The sequence below is a fragment of the Schistocerca gregaria genome, chromosome 2 (genome assembly GCF_023897955.1).
Source record: "Schistocerca gregaria isolate iqSchGreg1 chromosome 2, iqSchGreg1.2, whole genome shotgun sequence".
Taxonomy (NCBI): domain Eukaryota; kingdom Metazoa; phylum Arthropoda; class Insecta; order Orthoptera; family Acrididae; genus Schistocerca; species Schistocerca gregaria.
Genome location: NC_064921.1, coordinates 654261004 through 654285222, shown reverse-complemented (window position 1 = coordinate 654285222; position 24219 = coordinate 654261004). Strand labels below are relative to the sequence as shown.

General features: G+C 38.7%; 1 protein-coding gene across 3 annotated transcripts in view; it reads right to left on the bottom strand.

The window, feature by feature from the left end:
- Positions 1–24219, bottom strand: part of LOC126334685 (lysophospholipid acyltransferase 7) — a 131215-nt gene that overhangs the window by 21938 nt on the left and 85058 nt on the right. For all 3 annotated transcript variants that reach the window (XM_049997164.1, XM_049997162.1, XM_049997163.1), the window contains exons 5-6: positions 18500–18705; positions 1890–2069 (exon numbers count right to left, since the gene is read on the bottom strand). In XM_049997164.1, coding sequence (XP_049853121.1) covers positions 1890–2069; positions 18500–18705 — 386 coding nt within the window. The remainder of the gene's footprint in view (positions 1–1889; positions 2070–18499; positions 18706–24219) is intronic.

Sequence of the window (24219 nt, the reverse complement as noted above, 5' to 3'; positions counted from 1 at the left end):
GACAGAGAGAGTGGAAACTGTTGGGTGGAAGGTGTGGGGACAGTATCTGACCATAAGTTGAGGCTGGGATGATTATGGGAGCGGAGAAGGTGTTGTAAGGATAACTCCCATCAGTGCAGTTCAGAGAAGCTTGTGATGGCGGGGCAGATCCACATACCTCAGGCGGTGAAGCAGTCACTGAAATCAAGATAGTTATGTTCAGCTACATGTTGCGCTACAGGGTGGTCTATTTTGCTCTCCACCACAGTTTAACAGTTTCAATTCATCCTGGTGGACAGATGGTTGGTAGTCATACTAATATAAAAAGCTGTGAAAAGACTGCAGCAGAGCTGGGAAATGACATGGCTGCTACCCCTGATGGGGTAGGATAAAGTTATGACAGGAATGAAATGGGAAGTGCTGAGTGGATGTATTGGGCAGGTCTTGCATCTGTGTCTTCCACAGGGATATGATCCTTGTGGCAAGGGGTTGGAATTGAGAGCGGCATGGAGATGGAAAAGGGTGTTGTGGAGGTTGGTGGGTGACAAAACACCTCTTTAGGAGATGTGGGAAGGATCTCAGGTAGGATGCCTCTCATTTCGTGGCATGATGATACGTAATCAAAGCCCTGGTGAAGGATGCGTTTCACTTGTTCTAGTCTGGGGTGGCACTGAAGGGAGCACTCTTCTGTAGCTGGTTCTTATGGGTGGTGGGAGGATTGGGTGGGGTGGGGGGGGGGGGGGGGGGTCTGGGGGTAGCGCCTGTCTGTGAGGACCTTGGCAGGACCCTCAGTATTAGGGGCAAGGGTGTTCTTGTCACTGCAGATATGCCCTCCCCATATGGTCAGGTTGTATTGGATGGATTTTTTAGCGTGAAATGGATGACAACTGGGAAAATGCAGGTACTGTCTGTGGTAGGTGGGATTAATGTGGACAGAGGTATGGATGGAGTCATCAGAGAGGAGGAGGTCACTGTCTAGGAAGGTGGCATGCTGAGTTGAGGATATCAGGTTGTGATGTCCATTGGATCACCATGGCCGGTCCGCAACATTGACGCCCATCCACTGCAGCTTCAAGCTGTGTAACCAGAGCTGTCACAGCCTGGATCTGCGAGCAAAGTGTCAACAACCCAGCTCAAATCTGCACACAGTAAACACAGTCCCTATCCATACTAAAGACCATGGAAAACTACACTATACAGACAAACAACGACAATCAACATGCGCTACAGAACTCTGCTGTAGACATGGAGGAAACCACAAGAACTGAATCTAATAAATTAGATTAACATGCAGAAATTCAGAAAATGAGCTACCAAAGCTTTGAAGTGAGACTAAATAATTCACTACTGATTAGGAACTTGTAACATGTCACAAAATCGGTTTACTTTCTGACACAAACAAAAGCGCAAGCACTGTATCTATTAAACATTAAATAAACATGTAGAAACTCGAGAAACTTAACTACCAAAGCACACAGATGGAACAATACAATTTGCCCTTAGGCAGGAGCTTGTAAAATGTCACAAAATCAGTTATTTCCCAGTTGCTGCTTGTGTCCCAGCTGCACCCGAGAACAAATGACAATTCCGCCGATGCACTGCCCTTTTATACCGTGCGTATGCTGCCATCTATATAAGTGCATATCACTATCCTGTAACTTTTGTGAACTTTTGTCGCCTCTGTGTACATGTGACTTCCTTGATAGCTGTCATAGAATGGATATTTGTCAATAGTGATTTAAATATGCAGCTGCCTGTGTGTGATGTGAATCTGCAATTCAGTGCTTTATTTTATATATTCTCTTTTGTATCAATATTGTTTGGCACTTCTAATGCAATCTGTGGCTAGTTCAGCTTCAACAGTCACATATGATGTTTTATGGTAGATATTAGCAACAAATGAAACTTACCGCAGCTTTTTAAATGGTAGTCTTTTGTAGACATAGACAGCCAACCAATACTGTACACAAGAATTCCAGTGCTTCATTGCAGCACGAGTAGTTGGAACAAAGTCACTTAAGAAAGGATCAACATTATGGATTGTTTCAAAATCATAGGATTCTCTCTTTCCATTTCCAGAGTTAACACACCTGCAAAAGATGAGAGCGTTAGTAGATACAATGTGTTCAAAACTACCATACTGAGACATGAATTAAAATCTCCTAAGGACTGTGGCTTTGTAGTCAACAACTTGTCGTCATTCAGTGAGAAAACAGAATTGAAGTTGTTATATGTGTTACTTTTGATATGTACTACATCCTTGAGGATCTCCTCACTATGAATCCTCTGAATCTGTGATTCTCATTACAACTTTAAAGTAGCAATAATCACTGATGACATAAAATGTATTCATCAAAGATGAGTGTTACTGAAAAGGTTACAGAAATCTTTTAAACAAACAAAAACAGTGACAACTGAGCTTGGATTCATTACTGAATGACAAAAATCAAAACGATGTGTGCATACACGATGTTTCAGCACAGCAGTTACAAACATTCAGGAGACATTGTGTACACCCAGATGATGGAAACTCACACAGCAATTCCTTCCTGGCATGGCAGTGATAACACAAAACACAAGAAAGGAAGGACACGAAAATGGCGAGAAAACATGTTTTATTATGCTTACTGCAGCAGAAACCAAGAAATAAGAACAAAAACCAACAACAACTATCATCAAAGAAGGTATTAAAAATTATGACCCTGGTTTGTCATGCAAGACTCACAGCTCCATAGCGTTCCCTTTCATATGAAGGTCAGATCATTGGTGAATAAAATGGTGGCAGGGAAATGGATATCTGTTGTGCACATCTGTAAATACTGCCGTGCAAAGGGGCACTTGTAGAGCAAAATCATCTTCGTCCAGCAAGTGGATGTGATACGAGTGCATGGAGTTGTCATGCAGGATCTGCCAGACATGGCTGTGGGAAATCCCAACATGATTGGTGGTAGCCCGTGTACTGGGCCCAGGATTGTTCTACACTGGCCCCAGAAGAGTCTCCTCATTAGCTACTGTTGTTACTGTTCACTCATGTAGTTTTCTCCTCTCACTTAAAGATGTCGTTTTGGACAACATCCTGTGAAACCAAGTGAAGAAGGTGTGGCAGGGAGTTTTCCTTGTGGGGTAACACTGAGCATAAAGCCACTATATGCTTTGCCCAGTGCAACCAGCATCCACATATGCCAGATGCCTATCAGTGGAGCTCTTAAGTTGTGTAACATGCCATCCTACTTCCAATTTGATGGCAGGCAAAAATGAAGCTCCACAGCAAGCATGGCCTCAACAATCGCACACATTCAGCGTCATCTGATGTGGTGTACGCAGTACCTTTTCTCACCTACAACAAGCTGCCCTAACAGTTTAGTCGTACTAAATTTAATAAACATGTTTTTTCACTGTGTTTTGTGGTGCCACTACCACACCAGGAAAGAATTTTGGACCATTCATTGCTGTGTGATTTTCCATCATCTAAGTGTACTCTATCTCTCCTGAATTTTTGTAACCAGTGCTGAAAGGTCCTGTATATTGTAGACACAGTGTATAATTAGGTTCTATTTTGAATCCACTGTTGTTTCTGAAGCATATAAATGATCTTCCATTTGAACTGTGAGAAGGTGAAGATTCTGTCCTTTTTGAATGTGATACAAGTATAAGAATAAAAAGTAGTGCTAGTCCTGAAAAGGCAGCCAATGAAATATATGGAAATATCAACATGTGGTTCAAATCAAATGGATTACCATTAAATTTTGACAACAAATACAAATGATTTAGTGCTTCCCATAAAAACCTAGAAGCTTTTATAATAATCTATTCAGTCAATGAAATACAACAAGAAGTAAGTGTTAGGTTTCTGGGACTACAGACAGATTGAACCCATAATTGGAAAAAATGACAGCCTAAGTTAAAGGAAGCATGTCAGTTCAGTAACATTTGCAAAAAGCATGATTGCTACACATATGATTTAAAAAAAAAAAAAAATCTGTGGATCTCCATTCACTGACAAGATATGGAATCAATTTTTGGAGAAACTATATACAGGGATAATATTTTCAGCAAACAGAATTTTGTTGTAAGAATTGTAACTGGTGGATTCCTTGAATGTCCTATAGAGAACCTTTCAGAACTTGGTATTTTGGTAGGTGTAATGTTTTTTGTCTTCACCAAATATAGTGTAATCCACAAATATAACACTAAAGACCAAAAATAGCCTCTATGAAGACCTCAAAAGAATTAATTTGGAACAGAAAAGAGTAAGATACATGGGTATACATGTATTCAAAACCCTGGTGAGAAATGTCTTGGAGTTCAAGACTGAATTTTCTGTATGACAGTTTCTTCTGCTCCAGTGAAGACATCTCTCAAAATTTATGTATTTTATTACAATATAATTAATTTTATCCCTGTAATACAGCAACATTTCATTATGTTAAAACCAGACAATGGAAACTCCAGGCTGGATGTCAGAGCTGCTGGAGTTGGTAGTCATGCATGCACAAGATACGCTTGCTTGTGTGAATGAATGGTGTGCTATTTCTTTTTCTTTTTCTGATGAAAGCTGTGGCCGAAAGTTTATATGTAAGTGTCTGTTAATTGTGCCTGTCTGCAACTTAACATGTCAGTTTTATGGTAAATAGCAATCTACTTTTTCCTACAATGTTATTTCACTATGTTAAGTTGTTTAATTGTACTGCACTTAATTAAAATTTATGGTATTGGCTTTTCTCCATACCTCAGAGGTCCCTCTTTATAGCTTCCATGAAATAGCTGACACACTCTGATTTGCCTTTCCACCCTACTATTTTTAATAAAGTATTTTATTTAATTAAATCTAAAATATTTTCATTTTATCCCTCCTCTTAATCTTAACAATAATGCTGTGCTCTACTTTTCGTGTGCCTTTATTCTCGACGTACATTCTGAACAACGGTCGAGGTCCTTAATTTGTTTTCATCATATGGGCTGTAGCGAAGCGGGGGTCAAGCTGGTGCCTGGTGCCTAAATCTAGGTGCTTGCCAACACCTGCTGGCTCAGCATTGACACGATGCCAGCAGCTCTAATTCTATGGCGCAGACACTGGATCTTGAGGACAATTGGTCTTTTGAGACACTTTGGTGGTGCTGTGCAGGCCATCTACATGACCTAATCTGCAACAAGATCTGCTTGTCATGTAAAAAACTGGGCTGTCAGGCCATGCTGGGCGTACTGTAATACCTGGGCTTCGAATTGAGATCTCTTGCATGCTGGTTGCTGCTGCGTGGCTGCCAATATTCTTCCACCATCTTGACAGTACTGCTGGCTGGAAATCCAGCCACAGCCTGAATGGCCAGCAGTTGAGCTAATGCCCTCTCAACTCTGAGTCTCGGGCATCTAACAGCACCGTCAACTGCTCTTCAGACACTGGTCCTGGGTGTGACCCTGGGCCACTGCCAATAACCACTCGTTCCAACCGCAGTTACAAGAGCAGGGTTGTGACCTAGTGACGCAGCATCGAGGCTGTCTGTTGCACTGTTCCCTACCACATTCAAACTTCTGACCTTCCAGACTCTGACTTGTAGTATGTTAGTCTTTTGTCAGTAATTCAGTCTTTTTCTCATGGTTACCTCCCCATAACTCAACAAGGAAAGCAAGACTGCCCCTACGAAGACAAACTGTGCTAGTAAACAGGTATATGGATTTATCTGTCCTTAAATTTGGAACATGAAATGTGAGTACACTGTTGCAAACAGGAGCGATGAATCGTGTTGCAGAAGAGGTGCTAAGGTGTGGAGTGGGAGTTGTTGCACTACAGGAAATTAGGTGGAAGGGAAGAGGGGAGATTTATAAGCACAAATTCTCCCTGTACTATTTAGGAAAAGTAAATGACAAGGGGAGTATGGAGTTGAGTTTATAGTCTCCAAGGACACGTGTAGCATCCCACATAATGAAAGAATATGTACTCTGCGTATGAAAGGCAAATTTCACAATGTGACCGTTGTGAATGTATATGTACCCATGGAAGAATCACATGAAGATACTGTGGACATCTTCTATGATCAACTACAGGAGGTTTGTGACAGAATACCCAGATATGATTCCAAAATAGTTCTTGGTGACTATAATGCCAAAGTGGGAAACGAAGAGTCTTTCAGAAATGTGTTTGGTAAGAAAAGTCTGCATAATACAACTAATAATAGTAGCTGCCCATTTCTCTTCTGCAAACAAGTTGAAGCCAGTAAGTATCTGTTTTCCAAGGAAAAATATGTACTAAGGGACATACAAAATATCAGGAACAAATGAAGCAAACCAATAGACCATACATTGGTATAAAAGAGGTGGGCATCCAATATGGAAAATATGCGCACTTTCTGAGGAGCTAATTCTGATTCTGGCCATCACCTAGTAGGAGACAAAATGAGACAGAAACTTGCCATGGCTGCCAAAGGATGTAGTACCAGAATAAAGAAATGGAATATAGAACAACTGAGAGATAGGGCTACTGTTCAGGATTACCAGCACAGATTGGGACAGGAGTTAGACACAAAAGATGATGGAGACGATATAGACAAAGAATGGAACTCAATTAAAGATCCATTAGGACAATAGCACATGAAATACTGGAGGAAAAAAGGAGACTTAGGAACGAAGACTGATGTGGTGATGAACGTAGATAGGCAGTGGACCAGAAAAAGGACACGGGATACAGGATCAAATCAGCAATTATATAATGAAAAGAGAATACAGGCAGCAAGCGTTGTAGGAGGAAAAAAGGGAAGCCATGAAGAGAATGAAAGAGCAGATGAAAGAACACTACTAGAAGAATGGAAGTAGAAAATTCTACAAGAAAATTAATGAAGGAACTCAACAATAAAGACCAAAAATAATAGCTTCTAAGGACAAAGAGGAAAATTCACTGACAGACAAACAAGATATTCTGAGTAGATGGAGAGAATATTTCTAGGAGGGCAACCCTATCAGAAATGAGTTGCCATTCTATTATACCGCAGATTCAGAAATAGAGGAACCAACATTAGAGGAAGTACGGAAGGTAGTGTATTGTCTAAAAAATTACAAAGCACCAGCAACTGATGAAATAACTGCAGAACTTCTAAAAAATGGGGAAACAGATCTTCATAAGCAGATCCACAAACTAATTAAGTTGATATGGAATCAGGAAAGAATCCCAGAAGAATGGACCTTAGGTGTAAGTCAACCAATACACAAGAAACGAAACAAGACCTGCCGCTCAATTTACCCCGCCGAATGTAAACTATAAACTCTTCTCTAGTATTATCTACAACAGGTTAGCACCATACACAGAAGAGATTCTGGTGGAGTATCAGTGTGGATCAGTGTGGATTTCGACGTAATGAGTCAACAATAGACCATATGAAACTTCCTGGTCAATAGACCATATATTTGTGTTAAGGCAAATACTTGAAAAGACATATGAGTATAACACTGAGCTTCATAACTTCTATGTAGACTTCAAGCAGGTCTTTGAAAGTCTTGATAGAGCACAAATGATAATGATTTTCTGCTCCTTGGTATACCATCGAAGTATGTCTCACTTATTCAAGCAACATTGGCTGTTTCCAAGACTGCAATGTGAGTGGATGGAGAACTGAGCAAGTGGTTTAGTATTAGTAAAGGAGTCAGACAGGAGGGCACACACTCTACAATACTTTTCAACCTGACTCTCAAAGCAGCCATGCAGAAGCTTCAGATACCTGGTTACATAGGCACAATGTCGACTCAGATATGGCATATGCTGATGATGTAGCAATTATCAGTACAAGGAGGGTATCAATAGAGAGGACAATATGTGAGCTGAAAGAAGCCACAGAACCTAGAGGCCTTTCTATAAATGAAACAAAGACTAAGTACATGAATGTCACCAGGAAGGAAAATAATAACTTGGATAGGCTTTCAGCAGGTGGTTTCAATTTTGAACATGTGCGGAACTTTGACTATTTGGCCTCTAATATTATCAGAACAAATTCAATGTCAACTGGAATAAAACTGTGCATTCTAAGTGGTAATAAATGCCTCCAAACGTTTAAGAAATTTTTGGCCTCTAGGTTATTAAAGAGAATGAAAATTAAACTATATAAGGTCATGACCAGGCCAGTTGTAACCTACAGATGAGAAGCATGGATGCTAATGAGCGTTGATGAGCAGCAGCTCAGTATATTTGAACGTAGAGTGCTGTGCAAGATCTATGTGGCAGTTCAAGATAACAATGGTTTCTGGAGATCTAGAACAAATGGTGAGCTGGACCACCTCATACAAGGTGCTGACATCATAAGAATGATAAACAGTAGAAGAGTAGCCTTGCTTGGACATGTTCTCAGGAAGGATATTGGAAGAACAACTAATAAGGTTTTTTGAATGGAGGCCAACCATAAAAAGACAGAGAGGAAGGCCATGAAAATGGTGGATAGATGATGTGGAATAAGATAGAAAATCTCTGAGTCCTCCGCGGATGGTGGAGAACCACACCAGACAGGTCAGAATGGAGCAAAATTGTTGATGAGGCTAATACCCACACAGGGTTGTCATGCCACGAGAAGAAGAAGGCTGAAGTTTGAGACGCTTCTGGAAGAATCAGTGTGCAAAGAAGTGGGATAATGGAATAATGAGATTTTTTTGAAATTCTCCGAGACTACAGGTACTGCAATAATGAATACCACAGTAAACAGTCTAGCTGAAGAGGAATGGACGTCTCTAAAGTGGACAATAACAGAAGTTGGACAGACAAACACAGGTACAAGCAAGGTAATTGTGAAGAAACCTTGGGTAACAGGAGAACTTTGACTGATCATCAAAAGAAGTAAGTACAAAAATGTTCAGAGAAATTCAAGAATACAGAAGTACAAGGCATTTAGGAATGAAATAAATGGCAAGAGCAGGGAAGGCAAGTTGAAATTGCTGCAGGAAAGAAAGTGAGGAAATTGAGTAAGAAATCATTGTCAGAAGGAGTGACCCAGCATATAGAAAAATCAAAACAAGTTTCAGTGAAATTAAGAGGAAGGGCATCAAAGTCAAGAGTGAAAAGAATACAATGACGGAATCTACGAGGTGCAAGTGCTTGTCTGATGCTGTGATTGAGGAAGAAAGTGGAGTTAATACAGAATACTGGGGATCCAGTATTAGAGTCAAGAGTTTACCACATTCTGGAAGTCCTTTGATCAAATAAGACAGGAGCAATAGGTTGGAATTTCTAAAATCATTGAGGGAAGTGGCAACCAAGTGCCTGTTCAAGTATGTGTGTAGACTCTATGAGCCTGGAGAAAGACTACTAGACTGCCAGCAAAATATCTTCTACACAATACTGAAGATAGCAAAGACAGATCAGTGAAGGACCTACTATGCAATCAGCTTAACAGCTCATACATCAAGCTGGTGACAAGAATAATATACAGAGTGATTATAATTAAAGTTAAACTTTCAAACCACAGTAGAAATAACACCAGTGGCCAGAATGATGTCAAACTGCAACGGAGTATTAGCAGAGAAGGGAGAAAGCATATGGCAGAAGAAAAATAAATACTTACAAAATGTAGCAATAGACAGCACTGTAAGCATCATAATTTAATAGTGGTTGACTATAAATGACAAATGAATCATACAACAACATCTAAGATGAAGGTTTGATGTTAAACAAACTGTACTACTCAGTGTGCATGGGCGTACAGACATGATACTGTTAAGTTACATAAGCCCATCCACCACGGCAAGATCATATCACATCAGATGGGAAAAATTGGTTTTTAATTGTCCTGAGGCCAAAAACTGCATAAAAAGCATCAATCACATTGGTTTTTAATTGTTCTGAGGTCAAAAACTGCATAAAAAGCATCACTCAAAATCAAATCGGATTATTAATTTTTGTTTGACTGGCACCAAACATGTTTAGTGTGCTGTCCAAAACAACAAGTTGAAATCGAGAAACAATATGTTCCACAAATGATCAAGGTGTTTCCGGGGCTACGTTCAGAATGTGTTGTGCAATGTGTGCCTTCAATGGAGCTAAGTTTACGATCAGAACACTGAACACAAAATCTTTCAGATAGCCCCACAGCCAGAAGTAACATGGATTAAGATCAGGTGACCAGGACTGCCAGATGTAGGGAAATGGTGGCTGATAATTCTAGCATATCTCAAATTGCACTTCCTCTGCTGTTTAACTGGATTTGCAAAGTGCAGAGGTATGCCATCTTGAATAAAAATGATCACATCCACACTGTTGGAGAGATGGAATAATGAGGTTGCCCAAAAGACACTCATAGCACTTACCAGTGACAGTACAGGTAACAGAACCGGAAGCACCTGTCTCTTTGAAAAAATATGGCCCTATGATAAGCAATGCCATAAACCCGCAACATATAGTGACCATTTCAAGATGAAGTGGTATTGGTTGATTGAGTGTGGATTTCCCATTGCTCGTTTTCAACAACTCTGTGTATTGAAATATCCTGTCAGATGGAATTGGGCTTCATCTGTCGACAAAATCTTCCACAGCTAATCATTGTCCCCTTCCACGTGAGCAAGAAATTCTAAAGCAAAGTTCTTTCTTGTTGGCAGGTCAACAGGAAGCAACTAGTGCACACGGGCAATTTTGAATGGCTAGCAGAGAAGGATGTTTAGTAGGATTTTACGCACTGTGCTCCCGGGTATGTCCAATTTTCGGGCAATTCTCCATGCACTACACGTTTGTACACCAACACTTGTCTCCTCCTGCATTGCTGTGGACACTGCTTCCTCTGATGCTGAATCAATTCGTTTCCTCCCTTTATCAGGTTGCGCACCAAAAGGACTCGTCGTTTTGAATTTCTGAATCATTTTCTCCAGACCCACGAAGTCTGCACAGTCATCATTTTTGCAATACAGCTTTAGAAGCAGAGCACGATCCTGCATTGAGACAGTTATGGTGAATGTCACAGATGCGAAAGCAGGAAAACCATGTATCCGGCATGTTTATACCAACTTTAATGGGTCATGCGCATGACAGATGTTTTCATTTACATATTCTGACACATAAAGCACCATCTATTGATCAATTTTCACCCTATTTTTTTCTTCTGCCATACGTTTTCCCCCTTCTCCGATAATATTCCATTGAAATTTGATGTCATTCTGACCAGTGGTGTTATTTCTACAATGTTTTGAAAGTTTAATAACTTTAATTATAATCACCCTGTATATATGTGACGTACATAATGTTGGAGATATAAGAAGAATATATTGTGTGTGTGAAGCGGGAAAGGAGGGGGGGGGGGGGGGTAGTGCATGCATAGCAAAGTGTACTACCCAGAGGGTAACAGGCCTCTTTGACAGTGATCTGCATACTCTGTGCTGTTGTCTTGGTAACATACTCGTATGCGCTAACTCTACATAATCATGAAGGTTAAAATAGAACTTGTCTTATTCTTGTAATTCTGTGTTCAGAATTGTTTATTTTGCTGTCCTAGTTCAGACAGTTTATGGGCCCAGTATAGGCATTTGAAATAAGTGTTATAATATACAGAAAAAAAGAATCATCAAAATAGTCTTGAACAAAAAGGTGTGTAGTGAAAGTTATCAGGATGAGCAAGCTGCACAGCAACTAGTGTAATTCAGTATTACCCATATTACTAATGAAGGTAACTGTGACAAATGAGGGCAGCATAAACAGCACAAATAGAGTGAGTTGTGGGTGACAAGAACTATGCTATATGGAAATCTGCTGTGGAAGTAATCTTACTCGGGGCATAATGAATTCTACAGTGAACCCCACTGAGCAAAATTATGCAAGCAAGGAACTGAAGACAAGATCAAAGTTGATATTGATTGATCCAGAGAACTATATACACACAGAGAAAATGATCTTATGCAAACCATATTCTTTCCAACAGGAGTGCAAGGGAACAGTAGAACAACCATAGACAACATTTTTGTTAATTCCTCATTACTAGAAGGGCATTCTGTTAGCAAAAAGGTGAATGGGCTTTCAGATCATGATGCACAAATTTTAACTCTAAAATATTTTTGTGCTGCAACACGTTATATATAGTTATCAACTGTTTAGGAAAGCTGATCCAATTGCTGTAGAGACCTCTGTAAACCTTGTCAAGGAACAAGAGTGGTTAGGGAGCATCAGTGTGTATTCTTAGAGGTGAAACAGTTCTTTATTATGTTAGTAATAAAACACATTTAGGTATATTTACAGTGGATGGTTACAAGTTAAAATGTCAACTTGCTGGGAAAGTTGATCTTAATAGAATTGTAAACACAGAATCAAAGTGATTATGGCACATGATGTCTACTATGTAAAAGACATTTAACAATTTGTTATTTTTGAGTGAAATAGTGGAGTAGGGCAACAGAGTCATCTTCAACAGAAATGAAGGAAAAATAGTTAACCAATATGGAGAAATTATAGCAACAGTAATTGATAAAACACAGATTAAGATGTAAACCATTCTGTGTACTCTGCAAAGGGTATCTTACGGCATAAAAGATTTGGGCACCTAAACAGAAAGCCCTGGAAGTCTTGAGGATAATACGTATGGATATTCACCGAGTGGGAGTCTATAAGAGGAAGCCATAAGTTTCTTAACTTTACAGACAAATACTCAAGATATAATCATGTTTGTTCTTTAAGTTCTAAAGATCACATGAGTGGTATTTTTGAGGACTTTCACTAATATGATAATGAGATGTGTATGCCAATCAAAAATTCACTGAACTTGTGAAGGAAGTAGGAATAAGACAGAAACCACCATCAGGTAGAGTCCATCCTATGTGTTTCAGAGAGGGCAAAATGTATTGTTGATATTGTTGAAAAGGCAAGAAGTATGTTAACTGATTCTGTGTTACCTCATTGCTTTTGGACAAAGGCATTGTCGAAAGGTGTGTACTTGATCAATCGATCACCTATGACAGCAGTAAAAAATAGAGCCCTCTAGGAAGTATAGACAGAGAAGAAGAAGCATATAAGCACCCTAAAAGTTTTTGGATTTGAGGCTATAGTGTAGATTTTGATGAAGGGAAAATGGGACCCAAACTCTAAGAAACACATTTTTGTATGCTACTGTGAAGGTTCAAAGGGTTAACGATTCAATAAATCTTATAAATAAGATAATACCAGTAAAGATACATATTACTTGAGAATTACAAAAATAAAATGAAAGAGAATCATTAAGAGAAAACAGTCACTTCATTTATGCCAAAGGAAAAGAAACAAACAGAAAAAGAGGAGGCAGAAGAATAAGAAGATGGTAAGGAATATAATAGATTTGTCCCATGAAGGTTTAGAAGATGAAGAACAGAAAGAAAATATTTTAAGACTTCTTCTCATGGAACTTAAACAAAAAATACCTTTGCTATGAAATGCATGTATCCCAATATGTTAATGGTGAACCCACAACAATTGAAGAGGCTATAAGTGGTCTGAATTCTTAACAATGAAGACCAGCTGTGGAAAGAAATTTAGAATCGTTTTCTCAAAATAAAACTTTCAAATGGGTTAAAATGCTAGAAAGGAAAAAAGCCATTCAAGTCACGATACATAAAAAGATAAAAAAATCCTGAGAGAGCTTCACCAACATGAAAACCAAGACTTGCAGTCAAGGGACATTCACAAAAAGAAGGGGCAGACTACAAAGAAATGTTTTCACTAGTGGTAAAATATAAAGATTAGATTAGATTCAGTTTTTGTTCCATAGACCCAAAAAATGAGATGATTCTTGTGTGTTTGGAACACGTCAGTAAGTATAACGTAAAAACAGAAAACTTTTGAATATTATACCTGATCATTTGTCAGGAGATTGTCGAACTGGGTGAATACAATGTGGTAAACTGGAACAGCTAATATTTACAGAATTAATGTGCTGTCAGAATGAAATATTGTTATGCACTATTAATAAATTTATCATACACAAAATACCTAATCTTGACTGTTCTAACCAAGTGCTGTCAAAACGTTTTCACTTAAGCTGGCTTAACAGCCTCTATTAAGATACTCATCCATAGAGTAGAAGGAGTTGCCCATCGAAAAGTCTTTCAAACTCTATTTAAACAGTGCTTTATCTGAAGCCAAGTTTTTAATGGTTGGTGGCAATTTATTGAAAATGTGTGTTCCTAAATATTGGATCCCTTTTTGGACCAACGTCTTTATGTAGATTGTTCTTATTCCTAGTATTGAACTATTGGTTTGAAATACAGATAAATTACTTGCAACAAATTTTATCAAGGAATAAATACACTGAGAAGCAGTGGTTAGAATGCAAAGTCCCTTGAACAAGTTTCTACATGATGTTCTTGAATTTACACCACAAATGATTCTTATCACATGCTCACTGCAAATAAAGACCTGTTTAGGCACTTAAGCAATTCTGTGGTATGCCATTCGCAACTGAATTTATTATCGAGTTGTAATCCAGGAACTTAACACTGTCAACCTCTTTGATCTGCATGTCTTTGTAAGTTATACACATGCTGGAAGGAAATCTCTTACAGGTTCTGAACTGAATGTAGTGGGTCTTCTCAAAGTTTAATCACAGTGAATTAGCTTTAAACCACTTATTAATGTCAGTTAAAATTTGATTAGTAGCTATTTCTACATCTGTACTTGACTTGCTACTCATTGCAATGTTTGTCTCATCTACAAACAAAACAAACTTAGCATCTGCCAATGTAACAGATGGACCCAAGGTGGAACCTTGGGGAACACCACACGTAATTAATTTCCAGTCAGACGAAGACTGACTGCTTACTGTATGAGTATTTCACAATGACACCATTTGTTTACAGTTATATATGTAATATTCAAACCATTTCACCGTGCTGCCGGTAACACCATAATATTCTAATTTACTTAAGAGAATGCCATGGTTCACACAGTCAAAAGCTTTTGACAGGTCACAGAAAATTCCAGTAGCCTCTAATTTATTATCTAATGAATTGAGCACATTCTCACGGTAAGTGTAAACAGCTTTCTCTATATCAGAAACCTTAAGAAATCCTAACTGTGACTACACTGAACTTAAATACCTCTCTGAAAATGTTCTGCATACTTCATGTTGTCTGGGCAACATACTCTTATGCACTAATTCTACGTAAGTATGAATGTTAAAATACAGCTTGCTTTATTTCTGCAACTTTATGTTCAGCACTACTTTATTCACTGTGCTATATCCAAAACAGAAGAATGGGAAAGAAAACTGAGGATCTGTTAGATGATGATCAGTTTGGCTTTTGGGATGGTAAGGGCACCAGAGAGGCAATTCCACTGTTGCAATTAATGATAGAAGCACGACTTACAAAAGATGAAGACATGTTCCTAGGATTTGACAATCCAGAAAAAGCATTTCACAATGTAAAATGATGCAGGTTGTTTAAAAAAAATTGGTGTAATAAGCTATAGGGAATGATAAGAAATCTCTTCTACTATATAAAGAAAAGTCAGTGTTTAAAGTTGTAATCCAAAATTTCGAAACATTCTTGAGCGATTTAGTTCATATTTTTACACGTTACTCTAATAAAGGCTCAAAGGGACATATATGTTATTTATTTTTATAACATATATGGTATGTAACAATACATGTACCATATAAAGGAGAAATGTTGGTAGCAAAAAATCAAAAAATTCATGACTGGTTTACTTCAAACTTTTCCATGCTATTGTAATAAATGTTGGGACGGGCATAGGCTATATACTTTTTTAATATTTATGGTAGACAAATATATAAATAAAATCTACATTATTATATAAAGACAAATAGTTCTTTAAGGTTGTTACTGAAAATCTTGAAAAGGTCTTGGCCAATTTACTTCAAATTTTTACACAAAACTCTAATAAATGTTGGATGGAAATAGGCTACATTTTTTCAATATATTATTCTTTACTATCAAAATACTGCTATGGAATCCGAATTGTCTGAAACTTTGTAATCCTACCAATTTTCAGATTAAAACCAGGTAAAATACAAACAACTATCCTCACAGATACAGCAACAGGAGAGGTCTCTTCTACTCTGTATACCAACAATTCCAACTGATTTACCCATTCATTTTAAGCGAATTTTATTCCCATAACTTTAAGTGGATTCACTGACAATAACAATAAAGATGGCTCAAGGTCAGAAAGGAGGGGGCAATAAATGGACAGAGTGAGGGGGAGGAAATGGACATAGAGAGGAGGAAGGAGGGAATGGACAGAGAGGGGAGGTTGAGGAGGTGGAGAGGAACAGTGGGGGGGGGGGGAGGAGATTGTCAGAGAGAGACAGGGAGGGAGGTGGTGATGGATAGAGAGAGGAGGTTTGGAGGAGGAGGTGATGGACAGAGAGAGGTGGGGGGTGGGGGGTGGAAGAGGAGGAGGAGACTGGCAAAGAGAGTGGGGAGGGAGAAATGGATACAGAGAGAGGGAAAGGGAAGTACAGAGCATATCTAATTCCCATATGTAAATAGCAACTGCAAAGCATTGCTGGTTTGCTAGTATACAATATGTACAAGTACCAGGAGGAAACACTAGGAATAGTACAAGAGAGCTACTTGGACTAAAAAAGATGTGAGATGGGGGTGTAGTGTTTCATTTCTATTGTTCAATCTAGGCATTGGAAATAAAAGAAAGGTTCAAGAGTGAGATAAGTTCAGGTTGAAATGATGACATTGCTATCCTGTGTAAAAGTGGAGACCTACAGGATGGGCTGAATGGAATGGACAGTCTAACCGAACAGTTTAGTGAGTACAGCTAATGGATTAAGAGTAAATCAAAGAAAGATAAAAGTATGAGGAGTAGCAGAAATGAAATTAGTGATAAACTATACATCAAAATTGGGGACAAAAAGGTACATGAAGTTAAGGAATTCTGTTACCTTGGAAGCAAAAGAAAACATGATAGATGAAGCAAGGAGAACATAATAAGAAAATTACCAAAGGCAAAGAGGGCATTCCTGTTTGTCATTATCAGCTTTAAGCTGAGGAGGAAATTTCTGAGAATGAGGTTGCAGAACTCAGCAACGTATGGTAGTGAATCATGGACTAAAGCTCGAAAAGAAGGGAACTGAAGTGCTTCAGATATGGTGCTAGGATGCTGAAAATTATATGGACTGATAAGATAAGGAATTTAGGAGGTTTTGCGCAGAATTGGCAAAGAAAGGAACATATGGAAGACACTGACAAGAATAAGGGGTAGGATGGTAAGCCATCACGAAACAACTTCCATGGCATAACAGGGAGCTGCAGAGGGTAGGGGAAGAGCTGCAGAGGAAGGCAGAGATTGGAATACATCCAACAAATAATTGAGGCTGTAGAGTACAAGTGTTCTTCTAAGATGAAGAGGTTGCCACAAGAGATGAATTTATTGTGAACAGCATCAAACCAGGCACAAGATTGCTGATGTAAAAAATAGTATATGGATGGTCACATTTTCCCGAGGCTGGAAGAACTGCATACCTGAAAAGGGTGGATATAGGGTTGCAGCACATCATCTCTACAGCTCTGTATACTGACAGTATTCCTCCATGCAACATGATGACTCTCCATACCATGGTACCACCACCAAATTGGTCATCTTCCATAATGACGATTGTATCAACTACTCCTTTCCTTCTAGATAAATGAGCAACCAGATCGATTCTGAAAACTGCAATTCACCTGTGAAGAGCATGTACCATGATTTATTCATTTTTCACTCTTAATTCTGCTGGTTCCATGTGTGGGTGAGGCATACTCTGACAGATATTTCTCTGGAAGATAATCTGTACTTAGCCTCTGATACATATTTTTCTTGAAATTGCAGTTCCCAGTTCTACTGTATGCTCTGTATATGACTTTCATACAAACATAAATCAAGTACTGGAAAAGTGTTTTCATCATGGCATGCATTTGTTTTGTCCAGCTTCTGCAAATTTATAAATACTATGGTGTCCTCTTTATGTATGCTCTATAATCTTTTTCTAAATTATACAGAAATTTGATTTTTGGTGATATTTACCTTTAACCCTAATTTATTATTCCTTAAGATGGCATGGCCAAGTATCAGACTGGTAGCCCTAAGGTTCTGTGCTCAATTCCCAGTTTGTACTGGAATTTGTTTCTGCTGCTCACTACACATCTTAGTACAAACAAAACACGCAGAGTTGTTGCATGATTAAAAGTTTATATAAAACTGCAAATTCCCAGTAACTGCCTGTTACTGCACACTACCTTTAAGAAATATGCAACAAATGATTGGTTTGTGTTAGTTTTATTGTTCACTATGATTTTTAGTTCCAAAATTAATGTGTGATCCTTTTCATTATCAACTTATTTAGCTTTGGGCATAAAAAAATGAAACTACATTGCACAATAATACACTACACGACAAATCTGCGTCAAGTGCAACCAGTATAATGCCGTGTCGTATGTTCTCCACCACTCAATAGCTGCACTATATGATGAGAATGATTGATTATCTTAATATTTACTGGATAGTTAGTTGCCAATAACATCACCTATAAGCAAAGAAGTATAACAAATGTACTCACAATTAAACATGTGCATATGGTATTTTACTCACACATCTATGTATGCTTTTGTTGGTCCATGACCTCTTCGAGATTCAGCTGAAGCAGGATAGGCCCCAAATCCAGCCATAGTACAGACACATTCAGACAGTACCATGCCAGTGTACAGTCTCATGCGAAATATGAAGAACGTAGGAGTCAGGTACCATATACGGTAGAAAATAGATCTCTCTTTGTAAAATTCTTCTGACTCCATGTACTAAACAACAGAATAAATATGTCCTTTAAATTAAAAATAGTAAAATTAATCCAAAATTGGACTGAAAATAGGCACAGAAAATCATATTGAACAACACAATGTATAATGTTTATGAAAAAGGAAGAATTAAATTTTAAATTTATATTGAATAGTGATATGTAAAATTACAATTATATGTAAGTTACAACGACTAACATATATATATATATATATATATATATATATATATATATATATATATATATATATATCAGGTACGGCAATAGGTCACATAACAATGTAGCTTTGCTCATATGAATATAGTGTAAAATGTATTAATTCCTTTCCATATACTAGGAATAAGAAAGTCATGTAAGCATGAATGATTCTGCCATGTCTGATATAATTGAAAGGCATATTAACTACATACCTGTGGCAAAAAAATTAATGACAAGAACTCTTGAAAGCTCTACATCTGCCATCAGACATGGCAGAATCATGTGAGTAATACCATTTGAGCATAAAAGTCTACCTGATCAATGTTTATCTTCAATTGCTACGTGACTGGTTTTGAATGTGTAACATAACATTTGAGTCAAAGCATCGGCTCTGTGAGCTTACTTCAATAGTTCATATATTTCTGTAAATGTTTCCCAAATTTTACCTAAATTTGAATAGAATTATGTTGACCATCCATTATCTTCTAAGCTACCACATCAAGTTCCATTGTAAAAGTTATATTAGAATGCTGTTTGCCTCAACTGATTTCATGAACCAGGGGAAATCAAGATGTGGAAGGTCAGGTGGGGATCTGAACCTAACTTGCCTTGAATGTGAGAGCCTTAACCACTGTGCCACTTTGCTTCATCCCAATGAATCCAGTGCTGTAAAAATGAAATTGTTCAGGTTACCTAAAGCAGATATTACAATGCTTAATACTCCTTTAGAGCACAATGTTATCTTTATCTGGCCACATCTACCCATTTGTCAGCTCGCCAAATTTTGCCCCTTGGGTACCGGGTTGGCACCTTTGAAATTTTGTATTATCCTTGAACTCTGTATCGGTATTCAACAGTTTCCCACCCAAACTGATTTAACTTCTTCGGAGAAGTTAAGATCCATACTGTGTACCAAAAATAGTTAATAAACAACACAACATACCCAGGCAGGAATTTGAAGCTAATTATGATGTGGGAGTACCTGTTAAATAAAGACAGCAATACAACACATTATTTTTCTCATTGATTTCTGAGCATGGATAGCACTGTACCTTTGGTTGGGATGAAATTTTTTTATTTTATTTGGTGACACAAAGGAAGCTTCTGCAACTTAGGGATTATCAACAGTTGAGGTACTTAATGGAACTGGAGAGGCAAGACATTTGTGGCAAAACTAGACTAAAAGGGATTGGTTGACAGAACACATTCTGAGACAACTGCAATTTAATATTGCCCTGCAATTTAGTATTGGAGGTAACTATGGGGCATAAAAGTTGTAGAGGGATATCAAAAGATGAATATAGCAGATTCTTCAGAACAATGTAGATTGCATTAGTAATTCAGAGATGAAGAGGCTTGTACAGGATAGAGAAGCACGCAGACCTGCTTCAAACCAGTCTTCGAAACGAAGACAACAACAACAACAACAACAACAACAACAACTCTTTCATTACATAGTTGCAGTGCAGGTAGACTCGTCAGAAACAAAGTTTCACAACATTTTCTTCCAAAAACATAAAAAACGACTCTGTTTAGTTGATTTTCCCAGAACATGAGAGAGGAGTATCCCACTACTGCAACCATGCGACATCAAAACTATATCTACAGCAGAGCAGTAATTTGACTGGTTCAGTGTACGATTCTTAGCTGTTTCTTTATAAAGGAGAAACAACTGCCAATTCATTAGTGCTGGAAGTTGATACCTCCTGAAGATACTTTTGCAGAGCAGCATAGTTGACCCTTGGAAATAACACCAACATCATCGTGTTAACTACAACAGGTTCCCAGAATGAGATTTTCACTCTGCAGCGGAGTGTGCGCTGATATGAAACTTCCTGGCAGATTAAAACTGTGTGCCCGACCGAGACTTGAACTTGGGACCTTTGCCTTTCGCGGGCAAGTGCTCTACCATCTGAGCTACCGAAGCACGACTCACGCCCAGTACTCACAGCTTTACTTCTGCCAGTATTGGATAATTTTCTATTCCATGTATGTGTCTTCCACATCATTCAAGCTAACAATGCCTTTCCTATGCTAATACTACACCAGCACAGTACAGGGATTGCCTGTAGCAGAAGCAACAAGTGTACCATGAATACAATGATACTTTTCCCTTGGAAATCAGTGAAGACAAGATACCAAATTTGAATCTGAACATATTAATATTTAAAGGGGAAGACTGCATTCTGGTGCTCTGGTGACAGAATCTAGAATAGTCTGTGCTGGAATTTGATAAGAGTTAAGAAAGAAGTGTCATATAAAATAAAATATAAGAAGAAATTGATATTTTAATGAAACAATAAAGTAAGCAAAATATAGATTGCTACTTACCATAAAGATGATATGTTAAGTTGCAACCAGACACAACTAAAAGAGGCTCTGGGGCACTATTGGGTAACACAGGACTGGAACAATTGAACCACATCCTTCACCAGGGCTTTGATTACCTATCATCATCCCCAGAAATGAGGTACATTCTACCCAAGAACATTCCCACCCCTATTAAAATGGCATTCCATCGCCCAACCAACCTTCATAACATCCTAGTCCATCTCTATGCCTCTCCCAGCTCCAAGATTTTACCACAAGGATCATATTCCTGTCAAAGACCCAGGTGCAAGACCTGCCCAATCCACCCACCCAGCACTTCCTATTCCAGTCCTGTCACAGGCTTATCCTACCAATCAGAGGCCGGGCCACCTGTGAAAGCAGCCATATCATATACTGGGCCTGCTGCAATCATGGCATGGCATTTTATATTGGTTTGACTACGAATCAGCTGTCTACCAGGATGAATGGCCAAGGGTAGACCACCTTGTGGCACAACATGTAGCTCAACATAATATGAAACTGTGTGCCATACAGAGACTCGAACTCTGGACCTTTGCCTTTTGTGGGCAAGTGCTCTACCAACTGAGCTACCCAAGCACAACTCACGACCCAACCTCACAGTTTTACTTCTGCCAGTACATAATATGCTTGATTTTAATGGCTGGTTCACTATCCGAGCCATCTGGATCCTTTCCTCCACACAAGCCTTTCTGAACTGTGCAGATGGGAGTTATCCTTAGAACACTTTCCCCACTCCCAAAACTATCCTGGCCTGAACCTACGGAAACACTATTACCTCTTCCACTTTCTCACCCACTCCAGATTGCTGTTTCAGTTCTACATGACAGTTGCATTCTGGTCTGAGCTGCCATATATGGCGGTCATGTGAGTATGAGTTGTGCTTGCTTCTATGAATGAATGTGTGTGTGTGTGTGTGTGTGTGTGTGTGTGTGTGTGTGTGTGTGTGTGTGTGTGAGAGAGAGAGAGAGAGTGTGTGTTTTTCCTTTTCTAACAGGAGAAAGAAAACTGGCGTTCTACGGATCGGAGCGTGGAATGTCAGATCCCTTAATCGGGCAGGTAGGTTAGAAAATTTAAAAAGGGAAATGGATAGGTTAAAGTTAGATATAGTGGGAATTAGTGAAGTTCAGTGGCAGGAGGAACAAGACTTCTGGTCACGTGACTACAGGGTTATAAACATATAATCAAATAGGGGTAGTGCAGGAGTAGGTTTAATAATGAATAGGAAAATAGGAATGTGGGTAAGCTACTACAAACAGCATAGTGAACGCATTATTGTGGCCAAGATAGATACGAAGCCCACACCTACTACAGTAGGACAAGTTTATATGCCAACTAGCTCTGCAGATGACGAAGAAATTGAAGAAATGTATGATCAAATAAAAGAAATTATTCAGATAGTGAAGGGAGATGAAAATTTAATAGTCATGGGTGACTGGAATTCGGTAGTAGGAAAAGGGAGAGAAGGAAACATAGTAGCTGAATATGGACTAGGGCAAAGAAATGAAAGAGGAAGCCGTCTGGTAGAATTTTGCACAGAGCACAACTTAATCATAGGTAACACTTGGTTCAAGAATCATAAAAGAAGGCTGTGTACATGGAAGAAGCCTGGGGATACTAAAAGGTATCAGATAGATTATATAATGGTAAGACAGAGATTTAGGAACCAGGTTTTAAATTGTAAGACATTTCCAGGGGCAGATGTGGACTCAGACCACAATCAATTGGTTATGACCTGTAGATTAAAACTGAAGAAACTGCAAAAAGGTGGGAATTTAAAGAGATGGGATATGGATAAACTAAAAGAACCAGAGGTTGTACAGAGTTTCAGGGAGAGCATAAGGGAGCAATTGACAGGAATGGGGGAAAGAAATACAGTAGAAGAAGATTGGGTAGCTTTGAGGGATGAAGTAGTGAAGGCAGCAGAGGATCAAGTAGGTAAAAAGACGAGGGCTAGTAGAAATCCTTGGGTGACAGAAGAAATATTGAATTTAATTGATGAAAGGAGAAAATATAAAAATGCAGTAAATGAAGCAGTCAAAAAGGAATACAAACGTCTCAAAAATGAGATCGACAGGAAGTGCATAATGGCTAAGCAGGGATGGCTAGAGGACAAATGTAAGGATGTGGAGGCTTATCTCACTAGGGGTAATATAGATACTGCCTACAGGAAAATTAAAGAGACCTTTGGAGATAAGAGAACCACTTGTATGAACATCAAGAGCTCAGATGGAAACCCAGTTCTAAGCAAAGAAGGGAAAGCAGAAAGGTGGAAGGAGTATATAGAGGGTCTACACAAGGGCAATGTACTTGAGGACAATATTATGGAAATGGAAGAGGATGTAGATGAAGATGAAATGGAAGATATGATACTGCATGTAAAGTTTGACAGAGCACTGAAAGATCTGAGTCGAAACAAGGCCCCTGGAGTAGACAACATTCCATTGGAACTACTGACGGCCTTGGAAGAGCCAGTCCTGACAAAACTCTACCATCTAGTGAGCAAGATGTATGAGACAGGCGAAATACCCTCAGACTTCAAGAAGAATATAATAATTCCAATCCCAAAGAAAGTAGGTATTGACAGATGTGAAAATTACCGAACTATCAGTTTAATAAGTCACACCTGTAAAACACTAACACGAATTCTTTACAGACGAATGGAAAAACTAGTAGAAGCCAACCTTGGGGAAGATCAGTTTGGATTCCGTAGAAATGTTGGAACATGTGAGGCGATACTGACCCTACGACTTATCTTAGAAGCTAGATTAAGGAAGGGCGAACCTACGTTTCTAGCATTTGTAGACTTAGAGTAAGCTTTTGACAATGTTGATTGGAATTCTCTCTTTCAAATTCTGAAGGTGGCAGGGGTAAAATACAGGGAGCGAAAAGGCTATTTACAATTTGTACAGAAACCAGATGGCAGTTATAAGAGTGGAGGGACATGAAAGGGAAGCAGTGGTTGGGA